At 37.4% G+C, this 12834-nt stretch overlaps 1 protein-coding gene across 2 annotated transcripts in view; it reads right to left on the bottom strand.

Moving 5' to 3' along the window:
- PSME4 (proteasome activator subunit 4) overlaps window positions 1-12834 on the bottom strand; it is a 112175-nt gene that overhangs the window by 17736 nt on the left and 81605 nt on the right. For both annotated transcript variants that reach the window (XM_032877782.1, XM_032877783.1), the window contains 9 exons: window positions 11321-11474; window positions 10761-10830; window positions 9583-9708; window positions 8718-8870; window positions 6730-6834; window positions 6082-6173; window positions 5097-5228; window positions 4518-4726; window positions 2383-2468 (listed from right to left, as the gene is read on the bottom strand). In XM_032877782.1, the coding sequence (XP_032733673.1) occupies window positions 2383-2468; window positions 4518-4726; window positions 5097-5228; window positions 6082-6173; window positions 6730-6834; window positions 8718-8870; window positions 9583-9708; window positions 10761-10830; window positions 11321-11474 (1127 nt within the window). The remainder of the gene's footprint in view (window positions 1-2382; window positions 2469-4517; window positions 4727-5096; window positions 5229-6081; window positions 6174-6729; window positions 6835-8717; window positions 8871-9582; window positions 9709-10760; window positions 10831-11320; window positions 11475-12834) is intronic.

The raw sequence follows: 12834 nt of genomic DNA, 5'->3' as shown, positions 1-12834 counted from the left end.
AGCACCTCAAGTGTCTGGAACATATTTCTGATCTCATCTCCAACTATTTCTGAGTGCGTTCCACAGTTTAATAAGCAACAACTTGCTTTTAGACTCCTTTCTTTATTCTTACTCTACACAGCTGACTGCCTGGAAAGTAACTGTTCATCTGTGCTATGGTGTCTTTGTACCCCACACTCCATTCACCATGATGGCCTAAAGCAGATTCTCAACCTCACTATCTGTAGATCCAGGTGAAATGTTAGGCCTGTCACAAGCAATTCACACAATACAGCTTTCTAATGATTAAAGTTTTTATAAATTTCATGTGGATTCAAAACCTCCTTCTGTCAACCTCACTATCATTTACCTGCTTTCTGGTTTGTTTTTTTTAAGATTTTATTTACTTATTTGACGGACAGAGATCACAGGTAGGCAGAGAGGCAGGCAGAGAGAGAGGAGGAAGCAGACTCCCCGCTAAGCAGAGAGCCTGATGGGGGGCTTGATCCCAGGGACCCTGAGATCATGACCTGAGCTGAAGGCAGAGGCTTAACCCACTGAGCCACCCAGGTGTCCCTGATTTTTTTTAAAAGATTTTATCTTGGGACATCTGGGTGGCTCAGTTGGTTGGGCGGCTGCCTTTGGCTCAGGTCATGCTCCCAATGTTCTGGGATCGAGTCCCACATCGGGCTACTTGCTCGGCGGGGAGCCTGCTTCTCCCTCTGCCTCTACCTGCCACTCTGTCTGCCTGTGCTCGCTCTCTCTCTCACAAATAAGTAAATAAAGTCTTTAAAAAAAATAAAAGATTTTATTTTTAGGTAATCTCTATTTCACTCAAAAGAAAAGAAAAAAATAGGGGCGCCTGGCTGGCTTAGTCAAAAGGGTGTGTGACTCTTGATCTCGGGGGCGTGAGCATGAGTGGAAGAAGGGTATAAAACTCCAACTATACCAACACTCATTTCACATCACCCATTTATGGACATATGAGATCATGTTCTGTATCCACTGCATATGTGGCAGTGGAAAAGTTAAGCACCACTGCCCTAAAGACAAACCCTACCTACACCAAGGACCTACAAGTAACAAGGATCTCTATACACTAATAACTACTGTCTACTCTTATATCCTGAAAGATCCCAGAGGTACTCATGGGTATCAGGCCCCACATAGCATTCCTAAAAGTATTTTAGTGGTGGATCCTTTGAATATTACCAGTAATCTTTTTTTTTTTTTTTTTTTTTTTGAGAGAGAGCACGCGCGTGCGAGCACCAGCAGGGTGAGAAGTGGACACCCCTCCCCCCCAGGGGATCACGACCTGAGCCAAAGGTAAACGCTTAACGACTGACCCACCCAGGTGCCAACTAGAGTTATCTTTTTGAGATTTCTTGAAGACATAGTATACTGTAGCAAATCCAAAGTTTAGCAGATGATTTGCTGAGACACAGGACCAAGGGTGTTCCTTCCAAAATGATATCTGCACTGAACAGTAACTCTCAAGCAGCAGGGATGTTTGTGCCATTTGTTCCAAATGTGCCATAAGACCAGACTGTTTTGCTAACCATAGCACGACTGCAAACTAGAACTGCGGCAACCAATATACTGATCTGTGACCTTAGTTTTATCAGCTTCATCACCTGCCTAGATGAGTAATTAGACCCACGAAGGCTACACCTTCCATCCAATCAAATCAGACATCAGTGTCTTTGCAGGACTGACTGCCAGAAACAGGCTACTTCTGCAGGTGTTTGTTAAAAGCAGTTACAGTCCCATTTGACACCATAAATACAAATATTGTATGTGTAAATATAATACAGCTTTAGATTTCACATATACTGAATAAAACAAATCAGAAATAGCTATATTAAAAAAATGTCACTATGGCTTTATTTTTTTAGCTGTCAATATTTTCCTTAACTATGCTTGGAAACTGATTATCGGTATAACAATGCTTTGTCTCTAAACTTTTCATATATCTGTTAAGATACTAGCCTTACCTAATACTGAAAAGATTATTTCAACAAATATTAAACTGCTATCACCTCATGATTCTACTATGACTATTCTCCTTAGCGAACCAACCAAGTCACACAGAGTCTGAAAAACTATCCACTATCAGATGATAAATATAAATTCCCTGTGAAGGTCAGAAGGGGATGAATTCTTTTTTTCTTTCCAGGTTTGCATTTAAATTCCAGTTAGCTGGGGTGCCCGGGTGGCTCAGTCAGTAAGTGTCTGACTCCCTGCTCCACAGGAAACCTGCTTCTCCTTCTCCTACTTTTCCTGCTTGTGTTCCCTCTCTTGCAGTCTTTCTGTCAAATAAATGAATAAGATCTTAAAACAAATAAGTAAATTCCAGTTAGTTAACACAGGGAGGCACATTCTTAGTTTCAGCCATAAACTTACCTTAAAAAACAACGGTAGAAGCTGAAGTTGCTCTGTGACCGCTGTAGAGAAGGATCTTCCTGCACTAGCCATCAGCCATTTCAATACTAATTGAAAATAAACAGGTGGAATCAGTTTTGCTATACAGTTAGAGCACAAACTAGAGTAATACTATAGTACTAGTGTCAGAGAGCCATTATGATAGCTCTGCTAACTAACTCTTCAATGTTAAGAAAGAGATCATGATGTTACTTCATAGATTTGACACTAAACAGCATTATGACAGGAACCACAATAAAGGGCATCAACCAACTAGGGTACTGAAGTCACTCAAAAAATGAATCAACAAATTAACAGCCTACTAAATATCAACACCAACTATGAATTAACCTACAATAATCCTAATGTAGCAAAAATGATAACTAAGTTAAGCTGTTTATACTTAGAATGCTTGAAAAAATTTTAAATTTCTAACAGGACACCCCCAATAATCAAAACAATTTTGAAAAAGAACAAAGTTGGGGGACTCACACTTCCTGATTTCAAAACTTATTACAAACTACAGTAATCCTAATAGTGTGGCACTGACATAAGGACAGACATACAGACCAATGGCGTACACTGGAGTCCAGAAATAAGCCCTCACACATATGGCCAAGTAATTTTCAGAAGACTGACAAGACTATTCAATGAAGAAATAAGCCTTTTCAACAAATGGTGCTGGGAAACTGGACATGCTCGGGCAAAAAAATGAAGATGACCCTTTACTTACATTATATATAAAAATTAACTTAGGGAATTAAAGACCTAAACTTCTGAACTAAAAGTGTGAAATTCTGGGATGCCTGGGTGGCTCAGTGGGTTAAGCCTCTGCTTTCCGCTTGGGTCATGATCTCAGGGTCCTGGGATCCGGCCATGCATAGGGCTCTCTGCTCGGCAGGGTGCCTGCTTCCCCTCTCTCTCTGCCTGCCTCTCTGCCTACTTGTGATCTCTCTGTCAAATAAATAAATAAGTAAAAATCTTTTAAAAAGTAAATAAATAAAAGTATAAAACTCTTAGAAAAAAACTTAAGGGAAAAACTTCATGACGCTGGATTTGGCAATAATTTCTTGGATATGACATGAAAAGCAAAGGCAACAAAAGAAAAAATAAACTCGATTTCATCAAAATTAAAACTTTTATGCATCAAAGATACTAACAAGACAGTGAAAAAGACAACCCACCAAATAAGAAAATATTTGCAAACCATTTATTAGACAAGGGGCTGATATCCAGAATACAAAAGAACTGTCACTCAAAAACAACACTAAAACCTAACTCAAAAATTGGCAGGGGATGTGAAGAGACAATTCTCCAAAGAAGATTAAAAAAAAAAAAAAAGGGCAAATAAACAAATGAAAAAATGTTTAACCACTAATCATTAGGGAAATGCAAATCAAAACCACAGATACCCTCTTCACACTCATTTGGATAGTTGTAAGTCATAAAAACAGAAAAAAGTATTGGCATGAGTATGAAAAAATGGCAACCTCCTTGTACTGCTGGTTGGAAGGTAAAATGGGGCAGCTACTGAGGAAAATAGTTTGGTGGCTTTTAAAAAAATTAAACGTAGAATTACCACATGGTCCAGCAAGTCTACTTCCCATAGCCCAAAGAAGTGAAAACAGGGGACTCAAAAACGTAATGTCTACATCACTGCTTACAGCAGCACTAGACACAGCAGCCTAGAGGCAGAAACGACCTAAATGTCCATCAACAGATAAATGGATAAATACTGAAAACACAATGCAAAGTTAAAACGTCCAACTTAAAAGGACAAATGTATGATCCCACTTATATGAAATACTTAAAACTGGCAAATTCTGAGGCTAGGTAGAATGGTGGCTGCAGGGGCGAGGGAAGTGTAGAACAAGGTCATTACAGATCTTCAGTGTTGCAATTTGAAGAGTGCTGGAGATGTACGACGGTGACGGTTGTACAACAATGTGAATTTAATGTCACCCAACTATAAACTCCGTATTATGTGCATGTTACCACAATAAAAAAAACAGGAACAAAACACCCCAAAGGATAATCTAAGTAAATGTCTATTTTGTTTTGTTTTCCCCTGGTAATAAATGTTTTTAAGCAAGTTTCTATTAATTTTAGCCACTCACTAGTTTTTAAGAGTTTAATGCCCTGAGTTCGTTCATCTTCTTCACCAATTCCATTTTCTTCCATAACATGGTTCTGAATTTCTTCATCTACATCCATAAGGGGTTTCAATCTCTCTAGAATTCGAGCAGTAAACTCAGGGACTCGTGGGGATGCTGTTGGCGCAGTGTTTGGCAAAGAAACATCGATCATAAATATGTAGGTGAGCACGCTGTAAAATGAAATACATATAGGAGTGAGAAGAGATGCCATGTTATCAATAAAACTAAGGTTCAAAAGCAATGACCCAACCAAAGTAAATATTTGAACAATGACTCCTAGAGAGAGTCTCTTGTGCTGTGCCCATAATTCGGAGACACTGAGAACCGGCCAAATGTGCACCTCTGGTTCGTGAGCTCACTGCTGTCCTGTTTTACATTAGAGCCTCATGGACTAGTGTCCCAAACACAATATAAAACAAAATTTGAAGACGAGAATCCACAAACCCAATAGTAACATAACCAGTATGTACTACTAAGTATTAAAATTTAATATAAAAGAACTCAAGAATTGTACCATACCACAGGGAAAAGAATACCTACCTCCCTATTCTTTCCCTGACATTTTTGTAAACCTGGGTGAGTTTGGGTTCCAAGTACTTCAGTAGTCTGTGCAACAGCTCAGGTACTCTCCACTCTTGCTGAGCAAGGCCACCTTGCAGTACATAGAGTCGACTAGAATGAAAGCACAGCAAAGTTAGAGCCCTTCCCTGCCTTTACATATGACAGTGTAGACTAATGGAGTCTGTATTCCACTTAAAACTGCTACATTTTGAGCCCCGCATCGGGCCTTTGCTCAGCAGGTAGACTGCTTCCCCCTTTCTCTCTGCCTACTTGTGATCTCTCTCTCTCTCTCTCTGTGTCAAATAAATAAATAAAATCTTTAATAAAAAACAACTGCTACATTTTCTCACCCAATAAATATTAAAACTGACAATTCAAAACAGCACCTTTATGAAGATCTTCATTTTCGCTGTATTCTCATTCTCTCCATTCCCATACAATCAAGGGAAATACTGACTTGAGAATACTCATTGATTTCAAAGCATCAGAAACTTCTCCACTATTTCACAGTAACACTAACTTATTATTGTTAACAGGATTACCTAGATTCCCTTCTCTAGCCTACTAATTCTTTCCAACTCTTTTTATCCCAGCAAGAATGTTTATCCTTGAATGGATTACTGGTTTTTTCCTAATAAGGAAGAGTGAAAAAAGAGATGATGTGATGAGAAAGTTAGTACTGTCATGGTATAAAAAAAGCCGCTCCAAGAGGAAGAAGGTCAAATCTAAATTACGTTTGACTTGCTCAGTTTTCTCCATTTCTACTGCTTCCCCACTAAGAAATAACTCTACTTAGTATCATAAAGTGTACTGAATTGGATCACTCATCTCTCAGAAGAAAACAGTTACATTATCAGGCCTTTAGGAGTATAGACAGTTCACTTCCATTTACACATCAAGAGCAAAGCTGTTATCTTTTGTTGCAAAATCTTTCCTTAACCTTCTAAGTTTTCTTTTTATTTACCATGCATCTACAAAGGATCCTCCTTCACCACTCAGTGGTGATTCTAACAGCAGCTCAAAAAGCCAATGAAGTTTTCGGGGATCTCTGCTTTCCTGTGTTGAAAATACAAAATAACAATTAAAACAGGGGTCCTATAATTCTGTATATAAATCAGATCCTGTTATTTTAGTATTATAAATAAATGCAAGTGAAGAAAACAAAAAAACCTCGTACTTTAGTCAAATCCAAGTTTTACAGTTCATGTGAGAAAGGTAGATAGTAAGAAACTTTGTTAGCTAAAGGGATTATCTTTAAATCAAAGTATACAAGCTATAGACACATTTAGTGTAGAAAAAAACACCTACCTTATATCATCTGGCTTTTACTATATGTAGGTTACATTTCCAGATACATACATGATTTGCCATTTAATCTAAGAATGCATTACCATGACAGAGAAGATGTAACAATCACTTAAGAGGTACCACTCAAGGCTTATTTGAAAGGCTGAACAGAACCAACTTCAATTATATAAGATGACAAAACTATGAAGAAAATTGCTATGAAGAAGAAAAGACTCAAGAGGTATAATGAGATTTCACAGATTTAGAGAAAGGTTATGAAACAGTTTAAGTAGATGAGTAAACACAAAAAAGAAACAGAACTTACACAGGATGTTGCTATACAAGTTCCCCAGTCGTTGTAAGTTTCTACCGTAATGTTGGATAGCGCTGTTCTAAGCAGTGGGCAAAGAAGCTCCCAAAGCTTCTCCACCTACTCAAAACAAAATATATGGGGAAAAGTTAATGATACTCACATTTTTCTTCAACTGCCTTTCCCTAGAAATACACATATACAAACACACAACCCGATACTTACTCAAATTATTTCTTAGAACACCCAAATAATCCAGGAAAATAACTTCACCATATTATCATACCCACATATAAAAGTGAATTTTTTTCCCAAAAAATTATTCAGAAGAGAGGAAACACCATATATGGTGACTTACAAAATCTCATACTACTGAAAAAAATTATGAAAATGCTGAGTAATAAAGTACACTGGAGTCAAACAAAACCTCATTTTGTAAGTTTCACATACTTATTGAGGTCACTTGAAGCCTAATATAGGAAGCAATGACTTTTTAATACAATTTAGTATTAGCCTGAAGCATAATCTTCAAATTCCAAGTTCTGCAGTCAAATGCTCTACCACTGAGCTATACCCCCCAAATTCCAAGTTTTGGATTACTATAAATAGCCTTTTAAAAGTGATCACTTATACAGAGATGTGAATCTATGTGTATAGATGCTTCTCACAGTTTATTGAGAATACAAATCATCTTGAGATTTTATTAAGATTAATAAAATGCAGATTCTGATTCATTTGATCAAGGTGGGACCTGAGATCCTATTTTTCTAACAAGCTCCCAAGTGATGCCCATGCTGGAGGTCCATGGACTGCACTTTAGTCAAAAGGACTTATATAGGACTTGGGATAAAATTTCCAGTGGTAGCACCAGGCGTTGAGGAGGAGGAGGAAGGAAAGAAGGGAGAGGAGAGGGAAAGGGAGGAGAGCAGAAAAGCTATATCTTAAACAACATATAAAGAAAGGAGAGGTATTCTGGAAAAGAGTTAACTAAAAAATGACAGAGACTAGATGACAAGGATATGTGTGACTTGTTTAAACCAAACTGTTCGTGTTATGTGAGGAAGAAAAAGGTAATATTACACATCAACAAATACTTTAATCTAATAAGTGATTTGAATATGTATAACTAGGAGCGCCTGGGTGGCTCAGTGGGTTAAGACTGCCTTCCGCTCAGGTCATGATCCCAGTATCCTGGGATTGAGCCCCTTATCGGGCTCCCTGATCGGCAGGAAGAATGCTTCTCCTTCTCCCACTCCCCCTGCTTGTATTCCTTCTCTCTTTGTGTCTCTGTCACATAAATAAGTAAAATCTTAAAAAAAAAAGAAAAGCAAAGAAAAGAAAAGAAAAGAATACGTATAACTAAATCAATGTATTAAAAAGTGTTCATAGTCCAAAAAAAATGTGTAACGAAGTCTGCCAAAACCAGTGTCTGTGTCTTTTCTTTCACGAAATGGTGGCCTACCTTGTACTTTGGCATTCTGGGTATTTTTTAGTCCAGTTATTTTCAATCTATTGCATTTTGCTAAGAAACTAACCTTAGGGTAGGTGTGTTAAAACTAAGTTTTACAATTAAGAGGGATACTTAAAAAAAAAAAGGATGTCAAACTCAAACTATCTGTGAGACAAAATGAGTCATGTAGATGAACAAGGAGGCAAAGAGAAAGATTTAATGAGAAGCCAGAGAGTGACTCAGGAAGGGAGAAGCCCATGCACAGCATGCTAGTCAACTGACACAGGGCAATAATGAGGACCAGTTCCAGGATCTTTCCACTGATCAAGAGAAAATGAAATCTTTTCTTAGGGTTCTTCCCCTAATGTTGGCAAATAATTCAAATTTTGAAAGATACTGAATGTTGATTATGCATTAGTCTGTGACCTACACTCAAAAGCAATATGGAATTTGAACATTTCCTATTTCAAGTATTACTATTTACTGTGTTGGGAATTGCTACATAAATGGGTATTACAGCTTTAACAGGGAACGTGCTGTACAAATACATCACCTTTTCAAACGTCCAATGCTTAGAACCTCTGATTAAACCAGCTATAATTTCTGCAACACATCGCTGGGTGCTTTCATGTGAATCTGCAACCAAACGTTCTAAATGGGGCTTCAGAACTGGCAGAAACGCATCATCGAAATTTCTGAATATGCCCTATATATATACATATAAAAAAGAAAGTTCTTCAGTACTCAAATGACTATCATCTCCATTATAGTTCTAATATGCTTGTGTTCATTTACATTACTACTATGCTCACAAAACCCCAAGAGTTCTACCCTTTAGAAATGCTTTAACAATGTCTGTAAGTTAAAATAAAAATACTGTTATATCACAGTAAAATATAATCAATGAGATCACAATTAATAATCTTTTTGACCTTAAATTTCACACACCTCAAAAAACTCAAATGCATATAGTCTTGTTGGGTTTTCTTCTATTGCTAATTATAAATATTAGAGCTAAATACGAAAAAGCTTCTTTTTCTTGGGGTGCCTGGGTGGCGCAGTGGGTTAAAGCCTCTGCCTTCGGCTCAGGTCATGATCTCAGGGTCCTGGGATCGAGCATTGGGCTCTCTGCTCAGCCGGGATCCTGCTTCCCCTCTCTCTTTGCCTGCCTCTCCTGCCTACTTGTGATCTCTCTATCTGTGTCAAATAAATAAATAAAATCTTAAAAAAAAAAAAGCTTCTTTTTCTTAAAAAGTCCTAGATCTTAAGCTAAGATCAATCTGATTGGCATAACTTTCACAGCCATTTTAGATGAAGACAACACTTAACCAAACTCAAACTTTGACTTTAAAACTTATGCACCAACAAACTGATAGTCAGTAAGCTTTATGAAGAGGAATATTAAATAACATATTTACCTTAAAGAGGCAAAAACGGCGAGGATTAAACTTATCTTTTCCTTTTCTGTCTTCTAAAGATAGAAAAGTAATTAACTGTTCAACAAATTTAGGATCAGAAAAATGATCAAATATAATCTGTTCAGCCTATAAAGTTAAAAAAAAAAACAACATTCAGGGTTTAAGATCTATTTAAAAACATGATTCTGAAACATCAAAATTCTACTGTGAAGTTTTGATTATCAACAGTAGGGTGTTATAAGAATTTTTACTTCTCATAGAGGCTTTTGACAACAAAAATTTCTCCTAAAAATGCTAAATCCATAACAGTTGAAAGTTTTCCTTCAGATCTTCAAGTTTGAATTCCCTTTCTCAAACTGAATTAAAACCCACAAACAGTCTGCTTGAAGATGGTACATAAAGACAGTACCATTGTGCCATCTGGTGTATAATTGAGGAAAATAATCTAAACTGTAAACCCCAACAAATTATTTCTATATTTATAAAACATCAGAAGTTAAAAGGTAAACTTTGTTGAATTAGAAAATAAGTGCTAGGGGTACCTGGCTGGTTCAGTCAGTACAGCATATGACTTTTGATCTCAGGGTCATAAGTTCAAGGCCCACATACGGCATAGAGCTTACTTAAAAGTTAATACACACATAAATAAAATAAAAAGCTATGTTACTAAGTTTACTGAGAAAGACACTAAAAGTCCTTAACTTTTAAAATGGTAAAGAAATAAACTTTATTGACAACTAAGGAGTTTCGACTTTAATCTTCAAACATCTGTTTACTGAGTGCTCATCGTTTATATGCAATAAAAAACTAAAAGCCAACAGCAACAACAAGCAACAAAACCCAATCTCTGCCCTCAAGAAGCTTGTTACCATATAGAACGCATACGAGAAACATGCAGATGACTATATAAAGCAGGACCCAGGAAAAGTGGGGCAGTACATGAGCAACCTTAAATACAAAGACCTGTGCCAATTGGACCAAACAGAATTCAGGGGGTAGGCAGATAAAGGGGGTGGAGAAAGGGAGTACACATTTACCAGTATTTACCCAGTGCTATCCTGAAATATACTGACTGGGGGAAAAACCATGACTTCTGTTTGAAATAAATCAGAGGCCAAAAGTAAGATGCATGTGAACCATGATTAAGTGTTTACAGATAGCGAAAATGGAATGCTTACCTCTGTCAAATCCTCCCTGCTTCTGCCAAGCTTAGGCTGCTCTTCCACACCAGCGTAAACAACCATATTCCTACAAAGAGTTTATATTTATAATATATATATAAAAAAAAAAAGGAGAGCCTCATGGAGAGAAAGCATTAGAAGGCACTTTTAATGAACTCTAATCAGCTGCTGTGTCCTAGTGACGTAAGTGATTGGAGTCAACAGTGAGACAAGCAAGCATTTTTCTGGGCTGGTGTAGGCATAGGCAATACTGATAGGTAAGCATATAATTTAGAGCAGCTATTCACAAACTCCTTAAATGTGTAATGGTGGAAATAAAAAGTCTAAGGGTTTCAGTGGAAATACAAAGAATGAGGTAAGACTGAGGTGTAGCACTGGCAGGAACAGAAGAAAAAGAGGAAGAGGAAGAAGAAAAAAGCTACAGATTGTGGGTTTTTGGTGGCAGGGTCCTCCACATCTGCTTCGAGTGTCTCTGAACCTCTCCACAAATCCAAAATGATAAAACAAATTACATCAAAGATAAGCTGTTTAATAAGAAGATGCAATTTGCAACTTACCGAGGCCAGGTGTAGTATCCCCAGTGAGTTTTTTCCACAAAGCAGCTTGACTCCCATTCTTTTTTGGTTCTTGGTATACTTTTGCTATCATAATGCAACCAATGATTATCAGGCCTATCCCCAGCAAGAATTTGGGTAGGTTTAGAATATCCACCTTAAGGAAAAGACAATTACATTTGATAAACTTAAAAATATGCATGCAATAATTGCTCTCAACTTTCAATCAATAGTATTGGTTTGACTTTGTCTTTATAACAAGTTTATCAAAATCTGTTCAAGGCAAGACCCATATGTATGACTTCTTTTGAGCTGTTTAAGAATACCAGCCACATTGGGGCGCCTGGGTGGCTCAGTGGGTTGAGCCGCTGCCTTCGGCTCGGGTCATGATCTCAGGGTCCTGGGATCGAGTCCCACATCGGGCTCTCTGCTCAGTGGGGAGGCTGCTTCCCCCTCTCTCTGTCAAATAAATAAATAAAATCTTAAAAAAAAAAAAAAAGAATACCAGCCACTGCTGAGATTGCCATCTAGAAAAGAAACACGTAAAGTACATGTATCAACAATGTAAAATTCTTGAATGGGATAATTATTTGGGGCAAAAAAAAAAAAAAAAGTATGATCCACACTTCATTCCTTTCACCAAAATTAAAAGGATTAATTTTGTTAAAACTCTTAAGATTTGAATTAATTTCAGGCTTAAAGAGCTCAAAGAATTCCCATATATTCTTCACCCAGAAGCCCCAAACTTTAACATTTTACCATATGTACTTTGACATTCTTTCTACATAATGTATGTTTTTGGGGAATCATTAAACATTCATTTAATATGGGAACTACAAATGAGTCTCCAGTGAGGATAAAGCAGGATTAGGGGCACGTGAGTGGCTCAGTTGGTTAAGCATCCGACTCGATTTTGGCTCAGGTCACGACCTCAGGTTGTGCGACCAACAGAGCCCTGAGATGCAGTTCTGCACCAGGTGTGGAGCCTGCTTGAGATTCCTCTCTCTAAAAAGGCAAATAAGATTAGTGGTAGGGCGTATAATGAAAGGCTTTCCCACATTTTGTTAACACCATTTTATAGTGTTCCCAGATAAAGATGGTGTTGCATAGCTATACTCCCCTCCCAAAGGGAGTATGAGGTAGGGGTGGACTGAAAATAGCTGTTTGAGTATCACAGAAGTTATCAGAGATAAAAAATGTGGAAGCCAGAGGAATAAAAATGACATGCCCCCCCAATCAAGTTAGTTCATTATTTTTTCTGACCACTATTCTGATTAGATTACTATTCAGAAAATCTGATAACACAATAAGGTATAAAGAAGAAAATTAACCTTGCCTCTAAACCTACACCCAGAGAGAAACACTTAACATACTGATGTATTAATGATAAAGATCTCTGGTAATTATTGTGAATTTTAAGTCTCTGAAAGTCAATCTGATAAATAACTACTATAATTGCTTGGTTGGTGAGATAAGTAGAAGACATATTTGTGGAGAGTGTGCAAAAGGTACATGTA

Source organism: Lontra canadensis, unplaced genomic scaffold (genome assembly GCF_010015895.1).
Source record: "Lontra canadensis isolate GAN:19392208 unplaced genomic scaffold, GSC_riverotter_1.0 scaffold61, whole genome shotgun sequence".
NCBI lineage: Eukaryota > Metazoa > Chordata > Mammalia > Carnivora > Mustelidae > Lontra > Lontra canadensis.
Note: the sequence above shows the minus strand (reverse complement) of the source record. Positions and strands in the feature narration are given on the sequence as shown.